General features: G+C 40.7%; 1 protein-coding gene across 1 annotated transcript in view; it reads left to right on the forward strand.

The window, feature by feature from the left end:
• The window catches only part of sntb1 (syntrophin, basic 1), a 38,506-nt gene that overhangs the window by 4,503 nt on the left and 14,475 nt on the right, over positions 1-19,528 (forward strand). The window contains exons 2-6 of the mRNA XM_046398817.1: positions 6,096-6,339; positions 13,093-13,210; positions 13,304-13,393; positions 18,028-18,164; positions 18,534-18,730. Coding sequence (XP_046254773.1) covers positions 6,096-6,339; positions 13,093-13,210; positions 13,304-13,393; positions 18,028-18,164; positions 18,534-18,730 — 786 coding nt within the window. The remainder of the gene's footprint in view (positions 1-6,095; positions 6,340-13,092; positions 13,211-13,303; positions 13,394-18,027; positions 18,165-18,533; positions 18,731-19,528) is intronic.

The following is a 19,528-nucleotide window of genomic DNA, read 5'->3' on the forward strand; positions in this document are numbered from 1 at the left end:
TAACTACATTTATTTGACAACCTAACTTTGTAGGCTTAACAGACTGTCAGCCCAAGTACGCTATGTTAAAGTAATGATATGAAAGGAAATCCTGCAGATTGAAGCAAGCAGTGACGTGGAGCATGTGTAGTCCATTTCAGGTGTTTCAGGTTTAAGTTTTCTTTGGAAGCTTACACAAGAAAGCAGAAGAAAATAGGAACTGAAAGTCACAATACAATGAAGAACATCTGCTACACTTCAGCAGGCAGGAAATGAGTCAGTGTCCTAAGCTCTCCTGTTGATCCCCTAACAAGCCGTACCTGTCATCACCTGACATCTGGATACGTGCTGCTGTCAGCACTGTGATGCACAGTGTGTGTATCTTTGAGCATGTGACTGCTTGTGTATATGCATGTGTGTCATCAGGTTCAGTCATCAGAAATGTACTATAGTCTACACCAATGTTACAGTGTGTGTGTGTGTGTGTGAGAGAGAAACAGAGAGGTGATGTGTCCACCAGCTCAATGTTTATGTCATTACAGAATCATCTGCTCTGCTGCTGTTTGTGGAATCTGACTCAGAGCGGATGATGATGATGATGAAAACAACAACAAACTGTGATGTTGCAGTAGTGATTGTTATGGCGAAAATAATAGATTGAATCACTCATTCTCTCCACTGTGAATGTTTACGCAGCCAAAACAAAAGCAAAGACCAAGAGCTGAAGCTCATCTGCTTTTCGTGTTGGCTTTGTTTGAAGAAGACAAAAACTTCTTTCCCCTGCAAGTGTAATGATTGCGTTTTTGTTCCTCGTGTTTGTTTTGTCCTCATTGGAGCTCTTCTGTGCTGGCTAAATGCTTCACTTTTTAATGCTTAAATTGAGAATTTGATAAAGATTTAGCAGGGTGACCAAACATGATCCATCATAAGAAGTATGTTAGACTGTTAGACTGCTATGCAGCTTCACTGACTTCTGTTGAATCCGTGTCACTGCAGATGAGTCGACTGCCATCTGCTCGCACTTTCTGTGGTTTCAGTTTTGAGCGCGTATGAGGATTTATGTTGCCATTTATTGAAATAATGGAACATGTAACACACACTCAGCTCTGGTTTAAAGATTGATGATAATGCCCTGTGTATGACACTTTTTCAAGCAGGGTAAGTTACTGTATGCTAATATCCTTTTGGGATTAGGAATGCTTGCCATTACGTGTTTTGGTTCTTGGAAGCGAACACTGACAAAATGATAGATTTATTTACATTTTAAATATGAAAGAGTAAGAAAGCAGAACATAAAAACATAAAATTTTGTTTATGTGGATGATGCACTTTGATGACATTCTCAAGCTGTCTAATATAACAGCGTTTTGGGTTGGTGGCTATTTGACGACCTGGGAATGATACTCACCAGTAGACGATCTTTCTCCAGAATGGCTGACTGATGTGTTTACAAACAGCAACTGACAAATCCTGCAGAGTATGCCTTTAAACCTATGAGTGAAATGATACGTTAAAAACAGAAAGTGTCTTCGAGCTCTTGTAAAATAATATGTTTTAGCAAACCTCTTCATCAGATCAGTGTCGTCTTTCTCATGGAAACACATTTCACATGTTTCCTCTGCTTCTTGGAAGTTAGGAGCTTGCAGAGAGTTAGTAACTGTTTGACATCAAGCTCAAAGTTTAGTGTTAATGAGTAATTTTACCTACGCACATTTCAAGATTCAAGACTCAATTTAATTACCATTTTACAACCAGGGTTTTACTACAAAATGATAGTTGTAGTTGCTTTGCGCTATTTCATAAAAAACAAATCTTATAAATGGATGAATAAATAATAACACATAAAAAAACAAAAAAAAAACTAATTATCTCTGGCTGAGGATGAACTGGGGAGTCTCACAGCCTGAGGAAAGAAGCTGCTCTGTAGTCTGGTGGTGTATCGCTTGCAAGATGGCAGCAGGGTGAATAGGCTTTGGCTGAGGTGGGTGTAGTCATTTAAAAACCTTTGGGCTCTGCGCAGGCACCTCATCTCACCAATATCTGGAAAAACGTAAAGTAATTTCTGAGCTTGTTTTTTTCCCCCCAGGGCGGAGGTGTGTGTGATGACCGTTTTAGTGTCTTTTGTCAAAGTCCCTCTTTAAAAAGGGCCTCTGTCTTAGTTCGAGTTCATTGTTCCATTAAGGCGATACTTAAACTCTTAGATATTTGTCCAGATCTTACAAAAAGATGCCTTGAGGGTGGATTTGTTAAGGCCTTTTGTGCTGCTGTAGTATCCAGCTACCTGCTTAGTGCCTACAAGCAGTGAAAGCCTTCATTCTGTAATCAGAGGATGCTTTTCTTCTGCCGCCCTGGTCTCTTCTATTTCCATCTTCTGCTTTCTCTCCCACAGCCTTAATGAGAAGATTTCTTTTTTTCTTTGGTACATTTTCTCATGGGCGGCGTGGTGGTGCAGTGGTTAGCACTGTCGCCTCACTGCAAGAGGGTTCCGGGTTGGAATCCTGGTCTGGGCCCGTCTGTGTGGAGTTTGCATGTTCCCCCTGTGCCTGCCCGGGTTATCTCTGGATACTCCAACTTTCTCCCAAAGCATGAACATTAGGTTACGTTGCCCCTAGCTGTGAGTGTGTGGTTGTCTGTCTTTGTGTGTCAGCCCTGCGATTGACTGGCGACCAGTCCAGTGTGTACCCTGCCTCTTGTGGGATAGACTCCAGCCCCCACATGACCCTGACGGATAAGTGGTATAGAAAGTGGATGGATGGACATTCTCTCACCAAATAGAAATCCCCATTTGAGACATATGGTAGAAAGTCCAATGACTTCAGACCTCATTAAATACTGTTAAAGCCCATTAAGTGAAACAGACAATGAGGCAGATATAGTAATTACACCTGATGTTATAGTGTGGTGGGGGGAGAGGCAGATACGGTAAAAGAGACAAATGGGTTTGGTGCCGCGCAAACACATGCTGAGGAATGTGACTAAACAGGTATGTGTGTGTGTGTGTGTGGTTTGTGTAGAAGACAGTGAAATGTGTGGACTGCCGGCAGCACACAACAAGCTCTAACAATTCTGAAGAAATGAATTGTCTCATTATGGAAAATGTGTAAGTGAATGGGGTTGAGTAACTTTAAAATATAAATACAGTTGAATGGTACTTTCTATAGTGAGTTGGACAGCTGGTCTTTGGTGATCCATTGCCATTCAGACATCATTTCACTAGTGTAACAGCAAGCTAGTGTTTCTAAATGAGGTGGAGTGTAGGAGTCACAATGAAAAAAGATTTAGTTGTGTCTGTACGTGAATGCTCTCACTTTGTCCCAAGCACAAGGTGGACGAATGGAAAAGAAAACGAGACAGATGGTTGAGGGCAGGCGTACCAGCCACTTTCAATGAAAGCTCAAGTAGTTTGAGCTCCACAAGCTCTATCCTCTCCAAGTTCTTATCCTACGATTGAGGTTATTGTGCGGCGTTGGCTGTGTAATGGAACAGAAACACGACCCCAGGGAATGCACACACATTTACACACTTCCAGAGTAATGATCACATGGACTCCACCCCATTTATTTTCCCTGCCGCTGGGAACTCTCACAGCTCCATTTCTGGGCACAGTAACACTGGTCAATGAGTTTACATTTCCTCCTGCCACGCTATCTAAGTAAATGTTAACTGAAAACCAATCACCTACTGAATTCTTATGTAAGAGCTTTGATTTATTTTCAATATAATCAGTTTAGAAAGCAGACTGTAAATTCATAACCCAAGATATGAAAAGATGGACATGGAGAATGAGCTCTTTGGCCGCATAACTGCTGCATCATTTGAAATTCATTGTGGGAAAGTGAAACTCCCCATTCATCTTTGTCCTAATTAGGACAAATATCCTCACATTTTAGACCTTGAAAACACAGAGTTTGGGGCATTTTTGCAGGATAAATCACTTGATTACAGAAATTATCAATGAAGATTCCATTATTGCATTACATTAATTGTTTTGGTATGTCTTTCAATTCTGCTTTTCTTTGTCTCCCTGATAAGTAAGCATTAGGTGAAGCTTTGTAAAGTCTAAAGCCAGATTTATGGTCCATGCAAGAGGTTAGTGGGAGTCCTGGGGAGTCGTAGATTTTGATTTATAATTCAGCTTCCAATTTCTACTGTTGATAGCACCTCTGCAACTCTCGACAGAATGATCATGCTGCTATGGTTGCTATGGTGTGCCTTAACTGTATTTGCAACGGTAACTGTGTATTCTTTCAGTAACTTTGAGATGCTGAGTGATAGTGGGAAAGTCCTTCTTGTTTGGACCAGTAGTTGAAATGTTTGTCATTTCAGCCATTATGTCACTGGCCCACACACTTAAACATACATTTTGGGGACCTTAAGGTATGTCGTTGTGTTCCTGTGCAGCTTCACCATGCTTTGCAGCACAGAAGAGCAGGCAGACAGTGTGTGTTATTGTGTGTGTGTGTGTGTCTTTATACTTACATAAGTCTATCTCAAATTGAAAAGCTTTTTTTTTGTCTTTCTAAATTTAAATTCTACAGCACATGTGCTTTACTCTCATAAATGCATGGCTCCCTAACAATCAAAACCAAACAAGGTTGTCATCATCCAACTACAACAGATTCGATCTTTTCAGTCCATTGAATTCACTTGTAGCTCGTCGTGATGCGTTTTAACAAACGGACCAGCCTTTTTTCAGTCCTTTAATCTGATCTGACTGTGTGGGTTATTCTGCTGTGCAGTTGCATCACATCGTCACTGTAGGCCCATTGAGGCCACTCTCACATCTCCTCTGTGTTCTGTGTCAGCCTGACATCTCTCCTCTACAGGTTGGCGGTTAGGCTTGTTACTCAGTCTCATACGGGTCTATAGTGCTTCTCCCAAGAATAGTTCACATGCTGGATTACAAATGCCACCAGCCATATGCCAATTATACGCAGCTCGTACGGTGGGATATGCCAATTAAACAGCCAGCGCATACCAACGATTCAGAACATTCAGGACATAGAGAGTGCGCTGAGCACCCACTTTATCTCTGCCTCTCTATTTCTGTCCTTCACTGAAACACATGTCCTGTCTTCTCTTTTCTTTTGCCCTTCTCTAAACTAAAAACATGAAGAATTTAACATGGTTATCAAGCCTCGAGTGATTCTCAGATTGACATTTACAAGTAAAGTTTTCTGCTTCCTGTCCTATCAGGAGATATGGCAGGCTGTGTGGGTAGGTTCAGTGTCTTCAGGACAATAACTGCCTGCTGGTAGCAGCAGAGACAAGGTGTGAATCATCAGTGCAGCTTACAGCATGAATGCTTGCATTTTAAGAAATTAGCGGAGATAGCTAAAATTCACCTGAGTCTGTTCTGGGGTTTCAGCATGTTGACATTTGCTTAACCATTTGAAATTAACAGCAGTGAGTTCGTTGTGATAGGAAGACAAAAGGCAGTCATTTAGTGTGCTGCTCTTCCTGGTGTCTGTACATGAAATGCTTTATTTGTGTACCCATCAATGATCAAATAACAAGTTGCATGCAAAGGTCTGCTTAAAAATTCTTTCACCCCTTCATGCAAACCTGAATCAGATATGCTATAGGATGATGCAGTTATTGAATCAGTTCATAATCACAACTTTTATTCCCAAAGAAACATCATACCAACAAGTTTCCAGACTACATCTCTGTGGGTCCTTGTGACAGAGATGAAGCATTATTAATGCAGATAGATATTGCTGAGAAAAACCTTTCTATCTGCTACCTCATGGCTACCTCATGACCAAGTCTGATACTTACCAAATGCCTCAGCGGTACCATAATTAAATAGTTTCTATTTGTGCTGTGTACGTAAATATCCACTTTCTTCCTCTGACTTGTTTATGGAGACAAAATATCTTCAAAAGTCATTTTGAACAGCAAGGTGCAGTTTATTTATTGCCTCTGAAAAAGATGGCTCTGAGATCAAACATACATTAGATTCTGATATTAATTGGCTTTGATGCCGTTTAAATTACATAAATGTGTTTTTTTAAGTATAAGCCTGAATTCACAATTTAGCATATATTAATATACAACCATCTTTACCACGTCTTACTGTATACTGGAAATGTGTCTGTTCCTTTTCTGCCCAGTGAAGTACATGCGCGAGGCAACACCGTATGTCAAAAAGGGCTCACCTGTGTCAGAGATCGGCTGGGAAACACCCCCTCCTGAGTCTCCCCGTCTCGGCAGCCCTCCCATCAGCTCCTCCTCCTTATCCGACCCTCCCAGCCCTTCTGTCCAGCCCTCCCCGCCTCTGCATGGCGACAGGAGGTGCATTCCACTCAAGATGTGTTACGTAACCCGAGCCATGACCACACCAGACCCTGAGAACAGGTAAGTGACACACACAAATACACACATCATAAACAAATACCTGTACTTTCATTCTTGGGCAGGGGGCGGTAATCTGGTCTGGATATGCCACTTTTTCCGATTCTCCTATAAATTGTCTGTCTGCTCGACTTGTGCTCTTTGCTTTTCATTCAGACTAATGACTAGTTCATTGAAAAACTCATAGAGTTCAGTTTGCTAACTTATGCGTAATAGTTTTAAAAGATTTGCATCTTTAGTCTAAATTAATGGGGTATGTGCTACAGACAGTGTTGGAAAGACTGTAATTAGTTAGACTAACAGGTTATTGGTTACAGTATGGGTTTAAGGACAATGGGAAAAAACAATATTGTTACTAAAATTAAATACTTGTGTTTTGCTAGCACAATAACAGGCAGCCACTCCTGCTGGAAATCCTCACCCAGGGGCTTGATGTGCAAACACAGTTTGCACAAATATGTCCAAACACAATTTGATCCGCTTAAATAATGCACAATTATGCACAACATATGCATACTTCATATTGCCTTACAGACAAAAGTGAGAACTCAAATTTCAGTTCGACTTCAAGTACATTGATAAGGCTCAGTCACAAAAGTGTGAGGTGAACTTGAGTCGACTGCTCAAACTACAGGCTTTACTTCAGTATTGTCGCTGGGAAATGCTCTAGAGTTCAACCCTGAGACATCCAAAAAGATGGTTACCTTAATTAACCAAAGGTTAACCAATCCTTCTCTGATCATCGTCTCAGCAGTGTGACTTGTGTCTGCAGCCTTTTTCTGCTATCCTGAAGGGATTACCCCGTGTTTTTTCAGACTCTTTTTTCAGTTTTTCTTAAAGACAGACGTTTGAAGTGGCACACAGATAACTCAGTCAGCGGGTGGTGGTCTGTTAGGAAGTGTTGCCAAGTTAATTGCTTGGTAATATGACAATGGCCCAATCAAACAGCATGGGGGCAAAAGCGATTTACTTCTTCCACTTTTTTGGTGTCACAGTGTGTGAATGTGCTTTCTGTCCCAGTTGTCTCTCCCCCGTTTCTCCCTCCCCATGCTATTTTCTTTCCTGCTCGTCTTTTTCTTTTGTTGTTGTTGCCTTTCCTCTCTCATGTTTTTCACTATTTCTTATTTGTACTTCTTCTACTCTTTTTGTCTTGTTTGTCTTCCACCATTGTTTTCCTTCATGGTCGTCCCAGCTTTCTCTATCATCTGCCTCTCGGTGCCTGAATCAATTCTCTCTTTCTACCTCCATCATCTTCCCAATATTGTCTCTGTCTCTGATTTATTTCTTTTCTACGACTGCTTTCAGCGTCTTATCATTCTGTCCTTCCATCCATATGTGTCCCCCTCTCCATATGTATGATTTTAGAAATGTAAGATAGTTGAACCTCACTAAACTTCAAAGCTTCGGATGAAGGAGGCGACATCAAAGTCAAGTGGCGGCAGTGAGCAGTGACTTCAAAGTTCCTCTGTCTGTATATGTTGTTAGCCGGCTCTACGCTATAGCTGTTAAATGTAAATGCTAATGCACACAAACAATCACTCCAACAGACACTCAGAAACAAAATGAAAAGTAAAAGCACCGTCCATGAGCAGAACAGATGGTTCTCTGTTGACTGAGAAACTTTTATTTCACAAAAAATAAGAATAAAAGGTTTAAAAACAAAAACGTTCATTATTCTTGACAGAGGGAATTTCATTTGTCGCGTTTCCTTGCTGGGAATATGTGATTGACAGACTGTGTTTGTGTACTATGTTCTTATGAATGCAGGTTTGCTGTGTGGTAATATGATTGAACACAAAGTAATGGAGGGATATGCATAATATTAGCACCATATCAGCTGAGATAATGAAGGTTTTCAAGAAACAGTTTTATACTTTATTTATACTTTAGGAAATGGGCTTATTTGCTTTCTTAGATAAGAAGAAAGACATTGTACACTGGGTATGGAGTTAAAGCTGGGAAGTGATTATCCTATCTTGGCATAAAGACTCGATGCAATGGGAAACAAATAGCTTTGCTTTGAAGCTCACCAATAGACATGTTTTATCTCATTTGTTTAATCTTTACACTAACAGAAATGTAAAAACAACAATTTGAGGTACACGTGCAGCTTCGACGTACAGGAGGTACACGTCGAAGCTGTTTCTCGACAAGCACTTCACTGGTTGCCTGACAAGCTCACTGTGACAACAAGACAACAATAGTGTCAAAGCTACATTTTGACTTCCTGGAAGACAAACATCATGGTCACATAATAAAATAGTACCTACCTTACAGCGCTCATCATCGCAATCCGTCCACCAGTATACCAGTCATTCGATGCTTTCATCAAGTGGCTTGGTGTTTGGTGGCTTTTTTTTGGTTTGTTTTTTTTTTTTTTGCTTAAAAAAATATACTGAAGAATTTTGTCATAAATTTCAGTTGCACATTCATGAATCTTGGTTGACGTATTACATTTTTAAGAGCACAATAGGGTTGAACATTCACTTTATTGGCCATAACTTTTACTTTATTGGTCAGTTAGTTACATAAGGAACTGGACTCAATATCTCATCTAGTGACAAGGTGAGTTTTTGTTCTAAACAGATAAGACAGTGTTTTGTGGTTTGATAAAGCTGGAGGCCAGATTCATGGGCACAGATAAAGTCCCTTGACCAGCATGTTTTTTTATGAAGTTCTCTCCTCATCCTCACAGCCAGGACAAATTCCCCTTTGACCAGCCAAGTAAATGTTTAAATGGGAGGACACCCAAGTTAAAATGTGGTCTGTTATGCATGAAACTCACATTTATTTTGGAAAGTTCAGTTCACATCATTGAATGCGCAGTGGTTAAAGCTAAACCTAAACCTACGCTAAGGCTACTCTGTGTTCTTATTTTAGGTTCAGAGCTGAAATGATTTAAAAGGCTTTAAGTTAAATGACACGGAAATGTGGCTTATCTTTTTTGTTTGTTTGTTTGTTTTTGTTTTTACTAAACTCAGAGCAATGTTGTATTCCTGTGAGAGTTTCTCTGTTTTTTTCAGCAGATGTTGTTAAAGTGTGTGTAAGCCTTAGAGGACAGACAGGAGAGGGGGATAAGAGAAAAGGTGTGTGCCACATAAAGTGATGAGAAGAGATGGTAAAGAGAAGTGAGGACATGACTTGATTTGTTTTAGCTATGTAAAGCTGCAAAGACAATTTCCTCACATTACTTTACCATACATACTGGTGACGGGTTAAATAATAAAAATACAGCTTTATCTTACAGCGTACAGGAAAAACTGTAGAGAATAATGGAATGAGGAAATGAGGTGAAGGAGAAAATGGAAAGGAAAGAAATTTAGAAAAGCAAACAGAAATACAAGGAGAAGAGAGAAATGTGAGGAGAAAAATAATTAGCACCTAAAATAGGTGAAATTACTGATGCAAAATACTTGAAAAACCTGCAGTGTCAAAGTGTGAGACTTGGATGTGCACAGAAAACAGCAGGGATCCTCGCAGCAGGATGTTTTTCTACGGTACCTCAGTTTAACCTTGACAAGTTTTTTTTAAAGGATGTAAAGACTTTGTAATCTGTGTTTAAAAAGAGCCTGTATAAAGTTTTACAAACTTGCATTGCTTACTTAACATTTTTTCTCCAATTCTCAACTTCCCCTCACACAGATCAGGTGTAGATCTGCAGACCATGATATTGATTTTAATGGGAATACAACTTCTTACCTTAATATCTTTTACTGTAGCGTGTGCTGTACCCACACAAAGGCATGTCTGCTAACCTCTCAAGTTGTCTCCAGCGTTACTGGTTCAGTGTGAATGACTTGTTCATATTCCACTTTTTGGCCCTGTGACAGTGATCCCGTATTTACACCCAATGAAGTGCAGAAATCGCGATTCAGGACTTGATGGAGAAACATGAGAACATGAGACTTGGAGTACGTCTATACCAAATATTAGGTGTGAATTAAAACTGACACCTTTTCTGATTACTTCTCGTGCTGAAATGGCAGTTTCAGCTTTGTTTCGAAATATTTCTTGGAGTGAATGAAAGAAGTGATGTGCAAACTATGCAAGCTTTGCAAGAAGTGGCTTAATCAAGTATACACATTAATTAATTAATTCTAAATCAGAACGGTGGGATTGATTGAAGAGCAGCATTCATGGAAGCTTGAGTTCAAGAGATAGGTTACAGCTAAATATCCAAGAAGAATGCTGCCATTCCTCAATCTATTAAAATAACAGGCTGAAATGCTTTGGATATCTTTTCCAGCCACTGCACATTCTAATAACCTAGTGACAGAAATGTAAAGATGGTGAAATGCTTCCATACAACCACTCAGATGTAAAACTGGTGAGAGGATATTCTGATAATCAGAGGATCAGTGGTTTCTGAATGATTGGCCTTGTGGTATATTCCTGGGAAGTAATTGTAAAATCAGGGGGAAACCGTTTAACACCACTTGAGACTTGACTGCCTGAGGACTTCACCAGTGGTTTTTTAACCACTGTAAAATTACAAAACAGTTAAATAAATAAATTAACACATTAATACTATTAATAACACAATAATAACACATTGAGAGGCAGGTCTCGCACAACCACACAATTAAAATGTTCAAATAATTCAGCTTATGCATTGAGCCGATGAAAGTTAGAAGAAGAAAGAATTGCCCCTAAGGACTTGAAATTTGACTTAAGATATGCTTTGCCAAGACTAAAAACTCGTCTTGGACTTGATTAAAGCATATGTGTGCAGCAACAATTATTCCACGTTTAGTCATCATGTGGATTGCAGCAGAAGCGTGAAACGTGACCCAGAAAAAAATAATAAAATTTATTAACTGTGAAATCAAACCACATCTCTTGTTCTCTAAGGTCATCTCTGACACACATTTGCTAGCTTAATTTTCAACAGGCCTATGCCTTGTTTTGTTAAATAAACCACAACTACCAGTAATTCAGCAATAGTGTCACTTGCATTGTTGCTTTGAAACTGATATTTTTCCATTAAAACATTTCTTATATGGAACTGTTGTGCATGCATACAAAATTGAAGTAAAATTACTGCATGAATCACATCTGTATGCTGGAACGGACCTGACATTCTTGAATATGCAGCATATTCAATAAAGGCCTATTTAATGATAATCCTGCGAGAACAACTACCCTTTGATCAATTCAAAGACTGATGTTCCTTCAAGCTGGACTAGACTTAAGTAATTCCATACATTGAAGTCCATCCACCAGTCATCCGGAATCTTCCAGTGATTCCCCATGCTAATGCATCGTGTCATGTATGCAAGATATGGATCATTTAACCCCAAAGCCAATGCACATCTTGGCCAGAAAATGTCAGTTACGACTTCCTCTAGTCCTAGTGTGACGTATGGGAGTCATGAAGAATTTTTCACCAAACGCACATCTGGCCCTGGAGCACTTTACCCCCAACCCCTTCCTCCCCCTCTCCTCTCCCCTGGCTTGTCCTTAATCAACTTGCCTTTTACAGGCAGCAGTTGTATTTTTAACCCAGAGAAACACCTGGAGCTGATTCATCACATTCACCGGGGCTTTTCCAGGTCCCCAGTGCATACTGTATGAATAAAGAAAGCTGCAAAGAAAGCATGTTTGTAGAGTTGAAACCACCCTGGTTTTGGAGTAGTTTCTATTTTAAACCAGTGGGAGCACCTGGACAGTGGAGTTCTGTTAACTGAAGTGCTCGATTATGTTCAGAGTTGGTGGTTAACTCAACAGATCAAGACTGAATTTACATTTATGTTGTGAGTTGAAACTGTACTCCGAGAAAACTGCCCTAGGTGCCTCCTGCAGCAAATTTTACTGATTGTAGTCTTTCCCCATTTCATTTGCTATACAACAGTTCCATGGAGACATGCGGTTTGAAATCTCACAGCTCTATTTTCTGCCTTAGCTTAAAAGTTTTTCATTACTATAAATACTAATCGGACCAGCACCAGTTCATTGACACAACACAAGTAAAAAAATATAAGCCTGACTCCACTAGAATTTGTGCCTTTTCAGTGCTCAAACATCTTGAGACAAACACATTGTATTCTTCAAACATGGTCAGCTCTGCATGAGTACACACCTAAGAGTAGTTTACCATGTCTTGTCCTCTAAACCTCTGGTTCACCATACTTGATTATTTCTGTGTCAGATTTTATTGTACCATCACTCTCTTTTAATCTTTTTTCCTTTCTCGCACGGATGCTACAATATGAAGCAACAGCACACTGCTTTATGTGCTGTAAAGGCTGCAACGTGTACCTTTTTAAAATTCATATTCACTGAGCACACAGTCAAAGAGCCGCTCAGTGAGATGGAGAAGCATCCTACAGATGCATTTCTCTTGAGGTCTGAAATACTCCCATATGATATAAGGAGATTAGTTATGGAAATTAAGTGAGAGACAGCATTGTGTCATATGGCCCACAGAGGAAGCACGAGTAATGCCTGTTCCGTGTCTTGAATTGACTTGAATAAACTCAAATTTCACCGCGCTTTAATTTCATTATTCTTACCGTGTGCCAATTTCCAAGTGGATGAGACAAATGAGCATCTGCTGGGGTTGAAACCTAAAAGGAAAACATTTGGTACCTAAAACCATGAGTTGAGATTAAATTGCGTCTGCCTGATAATGCTAGCAATATATTTTCAACATTCAAAAATAACTTATTCATCAAGGGTTGTGAACTATAAAAGTAGAGCCCGTTGAATGATAACAGAGAGGTTAAAGCTGTTTTAACTTCTTATCTTTTCCTCCAGACAACTGGAGCTGCACTCCCCTGACACCAGGCACACTGTGGTGCTGCGGTGCCCAGACCAACCGTCTGCCCTGTCCTGGTTCTCTGCCATGCACTCCATCACATCTGCACTGGCACAGGTATGTCTTTCATTTTTTCAATTTCATTTGTTTTATAGGTAATTACCATCAATGTAACCATCAGACTTAGACATTTAAAATGCCCCCCCACAGCGGGCGCTGGCGGAGGTCATCCAGAACACAGCCAGGACGGGGGTCGCTGGCAGCAAAGAGATACGACACCTGGGATGGCTGGCAGGGAAGGTAGGAGTGTGTACGTGTGTCTGTCTGTGTGTATGGAGGGGGGTGGGGAACTACTATTTCTGTAGTTGTGGGGACCAAAATCTGTTTACACAGTTACATCGTGAGGACCCTCCTTACTTATGGGAACAAAATGCAAGTCCCCACAACATAAATGATCAAATATTAAGGTGAAGACTTGCTTTAAGGTTAGGTTGAGAGTTTGGTTACCACCCCCAAAAGTGGAAAGTGAAAAGTGGAATGGAATGGAAACAACACTGTGTGTGTGTGTGTGTGTGTGTGTGTGTGTTCATTTTTCTTTGTGTGGACCAATTTAAGTTTTACCGCTTAAAAGTGTGAACATTTTTGGAAAATGAGGACAGCTCTCAGATCTTCAAAGGGCTGCTTAAAGGTTAAGCTGTGGGATTAACCTTTGGGATTTGGCTTGAGATAAGGATTATTTCATATTTCTTGTTGTTACAGTTGTTATGTATTAGGGTTAGGGTTAGGGGTTAGGGTTAGGGTTAGGGTTATTTTTCACATTTTTGGGGGGGTTGCTTATAATTAGCCTTTTATTGCTCAATCAGTTTATTTGTTTTTTTAATTTAGTGTAAGTGGGCTCCAGAAATGTTCTCTTGAAATATGTGTACAAGTTGTCATGAAATCACATCTGAAGCCAAGAGTGTTACTCAAAAGCAGGGTAAGCAGAATTTGCACATTCATGCATAATCTCCCAGCCAGTTCATCCCAAAAGTGTTCTATAGGGTTGAGATCAGGGCTCCTCTGCCTAACTTTACAAATGGCACAATGCTGATTGAAACGCCTAAATTCAGTTATAAAGAGGTGTCTCCCAGTACTTTTGTCCATATAGTGTATTTTTGAAACCAGTGAAGTTGGCTGCTGTTGGCAGTTAGAAAGATTTAAGTTCATGGCACTTTGGAACCTCAATCCACTTACTATACTGTCTATGCCTGGCAATTAAAGTTCCCAATAATAACGGGGTTCCATTACCATTAAGGTTAGTTTAAATTGGAACATGGCATTAGGTATATATTCGTGATTGTAAAGGTTAATGTTCATGCCAAACAGGGTATAGAATTACAAATGGGTGAGTGGGTGAACAGGTACCTGCGTTTGCATGCATATATTTATATTGCGCATATCTTCTGCACGCACCCATGCATACATCTTTGAAATTCATACAAGCGCGCGCACACACACACAGATAAAGCTTCACTTGCTCTTTCACACACAGACACACACACCTGTGTAAACATAGACACACACAAACACACATTCATATCTGTCTAATTTAGTCCTCATGAATTTGCCAATATTTGATCCTTCAAATGCAGTACAATACTGTTACTTAGCAACATATTCTCATTATGTTAAAAGGCTGACCCTTGACACTCTAAATCCCACGGTATGATTGGCTGAGGCAGAACTTCAAAAAGCAGCTTAGGATTCCATGGCTGGGCTGCAGATAAGCTCTTATAATGAGAATAGTTATGGAGCATTGTAAAATGAAATACCGGGTCCTGTGTGTGTGTGTGTGTGTGTGTGTGTGTGTGTGCTCTAAGTTGTGAGATTAGCAGTGTGTGATCTTAAGAGAAAGCGAGAGGTTTTGCTTGTTAGGAAGGATGGGTTGGCGAGGAGGCACAGCAAAGGAAATGCATTGAAATGTGTACCCACACCCACATACCAGCCACCTTTCCCTAATTCCCCACTTGGCACCTGGTGTAGTAGTGGATGTACACATTTCCAGTGAAGGACCAGACAAGCTTTGTGGCAGTTCAAATTGGATCATTTTTGCGAGAAAAAGACAGATAAACAGAGAGTTTGGGTATACGGTAAATGAGAGAGGAAAACAGTGTTTGCATATCCAGTCTTGGATTGAGCCTGGCATGTCCAAAGTCCTGCCCGGGGACCAATCATGGTCAGATTTCATACGGCCTGCAGCTTCAGTCTTATAATTTATTATTTAACACAAACAGAATCAATAAATCATAAAACTTTAAAATGTAATTCCTCCTTTCACCACATTAATGCTATCTGACTCTGCATCTTTGACACAAACCCTTCTTCACTTATTTCTACCATGGCGACTGCAAAGAAAAAGAGGAAAGTTGACAGTGAGGACTGCCACTTTCAGGAGAGATGGGAATTACAGTACTTCTTCACTGAAAATCAAGGCAGTTGTGTTTGTCTAATGTTCAAGGATTTCGCCGTAAAGAGACACTACCAGACTAAACATGCTAACACATACAGGAAGATAACCGCACTGAAAAAGTGCAACAACTCCAAGCTGCTCTGGCATCACAACAGCGCTTCTTCATGCAGGGCTGTGAGTCGAAGGAAAATATCACCAAAGCAAGCTACAAAGTGGCCATGTTAATAGCTCAACATGGCAAATCTTTCACTGAAGGTACATTTATCAAAGACTGTGTCATGAAAATGGTGGAAAATATTTGCCTCAAGAAGAAGCAAGAATTTGTTGCCTGACACGTACCAATGTGGCACGGAAATTTAAGGTATTCCACATAGTTTGTTCAATGTTATCTGACTCTCCAGATAAGAATGAAAGGCAGCATTGTGTTTTTTAGAGTTGTTCACATCTGCCTGAGTGGCCTATACACTGCTCAAAAAAATAAAGGGAACACTAAAATAACACATCCTAGATCTGAATGAATGACATATTCTTATTAAATACTTTGTTCTTTACATAGTTGAATGTGCTGACAACAAAATCACACAAAAATTATCAATGGAAATCAAATTTATTAACCCATGGAGGTCTGGATTTGGAGTCACACTCAAAATTAAAGTGGAAAAACACACTTTGATGTAATGTCCTTAAGACAAGTCAAAATGAGGCTCAGTAGTGTGTGTGGCCTCCACATGCCTGTATGACCTCCCTACAACACCTGGCCATGCTCCTGATGAGGTGGCGGATGGTCTCCTGAGGGATCTCCTCCCAGACCTGGACTAAAGCATCAGCCAACTCCTGGACAGTCTGTGGTGCAACGTGGCGTTAGTGGCACAAGCGGTCTGAGGATCTCATCTCAGTACCTAATGGCAGTCAGGTTACCTCTGGTGAGGACATGGAGGGCTGTGCGGCCTCCCAAAGACACCACACCATTACTGACCCACTGCCAAACCGGTCATGCTGGAGGATGTTGCAGGTAGCAGACTGTGTCACATCTGCCACACGTGCTCAGTGTGAACCTGCTTTCATTTGTGAAGAGCACAGGTCGCCAGTGGCGAATTTGCCAATCTTGGTATTCTCTGGCAAATGCCAAATATCCTGCACGGTGTTGGGCTGTAAGCACAACCCCCACCTGTGGACGTCGGGCTCTCATACCACCCTCATAGAGTCTGTTTATGATCATTTGAGCAGACACATGCACATTTGTCGCCTGCTGGAGGTCATTTTGCAGGGCTCTGGCAGTGCTCCTCCTGTTCCTCCTTGCACAAAGACGGAGGTCCTGCTGCTGGGTTGTTGTCCTCCTACAGCCTCCTCCATGTCTCTTGATGTACTGGCCTGTCTCCTGGTAGCGCCTCCATGCTCTGGACACTACGCTGACAGACACAGCAAACCTTCTTGCCACAGCTCACATTGATGTGCCATCCTGGACGAGCTGCACTACCTGAGCCACTTGTGTGGGTTGTAGACAAAAATGACCAAAACATCAGCCAGAAAGCACAGGAACTGAGAAGTGGTCTGTGGTCACCACCTGCAGAACGACTCCTTTATTGGGGGTGTCTTGCTAATTGCCCATAATTTCCACCTGTTGTCTATTCCATTTGCACAACAGCATGTGCAATTTATTGTCAATCAGTATTGCTTCCTAAGTTGACCGTTTGATTTCACAGAAGTGTGATTGACTTGGAGTTACATTGTGTTGTTTAAGTGTTCCCTTTATTTTTTTTGAGCAGTGTATTTGGTTACATTGCCATTTGAAAAATAAATATAATTGAGACAATGGAAATTGTCTTATAACAGTGTGTACTTGCATGTAATTTTTGTGGTTTAAAAAATTGTCAGAAGGAACTATTGGCCCGCGGGCATCTTCACTTTCTCAAATCTGACCCTCTTTGCAAAAAGTTTGGACACCCCTGGATTAAGAGGAGAGGTGAAAACTGGTCTACACCCGCTGCTGAGTACAGCCTTTTATATATTAAACACACACATCATTTCTCTCTCTGACATAACATCAGTCCCAGAAAGCAGCTTGCTGGCACACAACCATTTATATTACTGATTAAATACCCGCTTTCATCTAAAAACCAGAGAATGATTTCAGAATTTGTGAAATAAAGAGGACAGAGGTACATCGAATGCTTTATTCTATTTATTAATTTATTAATAAATTAATTTACTACTACCTTTAAAATGAACTTTAAAATGTTCCGTTTAGTTAGTTTAGTTTAGTTTACTAAACTAACTAAACTGAACATTTTAAAGCTCCATAGAGATTTTTTTTATTATGAACAAAGAATACTTTTGTTCTGCTCTTTTGTTTGAATGTTTTTAATTTGAAGGGAGCAGTCCCTCTTCTTAACTAGGCACAGGATAAGTGATTATGCAGAATGCATAAATGAATACAAACCTTCTCGAAACCCCCAGCCTCATTGTTTTTCTGTTTGTGCTACAGACAGAGAGTGAGAAGCAGAGCTGGAAGCCTGTGCTGGTGGTGGTGACGGAGAAAGACCTGCTGCTGTATGACAGTCTACCACGAGGCAAAGAGGCCTGGCAAAGCCCTGCACACGTTTATCCACTTTTAGCAACACGGTAGGTCCACCCTCTTATGTACAGCCATCACAAACACACACAGTATATATTTCATAAATTTAAAACTTATATTTTAAAATAAACTAAATTTAATATCCCCTTAAAAATGCATATTCCAAGAATAACCTGGCAAACAATAAGAATATCACCATCTCTCTGATTCGCCGAAGAAGTAGATTGTGGATGCCTTCGAGATCAGTGTCAAATTCAAATTGTTTGAATGCCCACCAGTTTTATGCAGACTTGTTCAAGAGGTGATGAACTCTTCAACTCCACAGTGAGGGGGAAAAAGTAATACCTATCTAGTAAGAAATTTCCTTTCTTACAGCAGGATACTTTTTTGTTTTATTTATGTATGTGTTCATTCAGTCTGGTCCATTCTGGCCCCGACCGGGGGTCGCCTCACTCTGGCACAGAGCTGTTCTTTGCCACTCGGACTGGCACACGACTTGGCATTGAGACCCACCTGTTCCGGGCTGAGACCACCAAGGATCTGTCCATGTGGACAAGACATATAGTCAACGGATGTCACGCCTCGGCTGAGATGATCAAAGAAGTCACTACGAGTAAGTACTGATGCATAGCACCATAAAAACTCAAATTTAGTAACTCAAGAGGAAGTACTGGAACACAGACAAACTTGGAGCTGTGGATGGAGCAGCACAGGTCACTGTTCTGGATTCTGCGATGCTTCCTCAGATGTTCAGGCATGCTGCAGCAAAACATATGCAGAGATCTTTGATAAGCCACAAGGGTAAGTACTGCCTGAGGTCTTGCAAGCCAAAAGTAAAGTCTAAATCCAGTGCAGTGCATAAAGCAAATGTACATACAGTACATATACAGACCTCCACGTCCACTCTATACACTGTAATAGAAGAGGGTTTGTGATATAATTTGACAGCCGTATGGAAGATGTGGACAAAGCACTTGCTATTTATAGTAAGGAATGCTATTCTTGTGTTGGTGTGTGCGTGCGTGCATGTGTGTGCGCGTGCGTTGGTGTGTGCGCGCGTGCTTATGTGCATGTGAGTGTGTTGCATTGGGTATTGGCTGTCCAGGGAATTCCAGCAGAATACCACCTTCTCTCTCACTCTCTCTTTGCTTCCCTCTCACCAAGCACATAATGTCCTGGGAACTGCCCTTCTCCCCTGAATCCCCCTCCTCTCTCCATGTATGATAACACTATGCCAAATTAAGTTTTCCTTCAGACTCCACTTATATAAAAAGTGTGCATGCATCAGAGAATACTACACAACCCCAGCACTACTTGATCATTGGCAGTGCTGTTTCTGCATCATTTATTGCGTCCAAATTCAGAAGCAGAATCAGAATCAGAAATACTTTATTGATCCCTGGAGGAAATT

The sequence above is a fragment of the Scatophagus argus genome, chromosome 9 (assembly GCF_020382885.2).
Source record: "Scatophagus argus isolate fScaArg1 chromosome 9, fScaArg1.pri, whole genome shotgun sequence".
Taxonomy (NCBI): domain Eukaryota; kingdom Metazoa; phylum Chordata; class Actinopteri; family Scatophagidae; genus Scatophagus; species Scatophagus argus.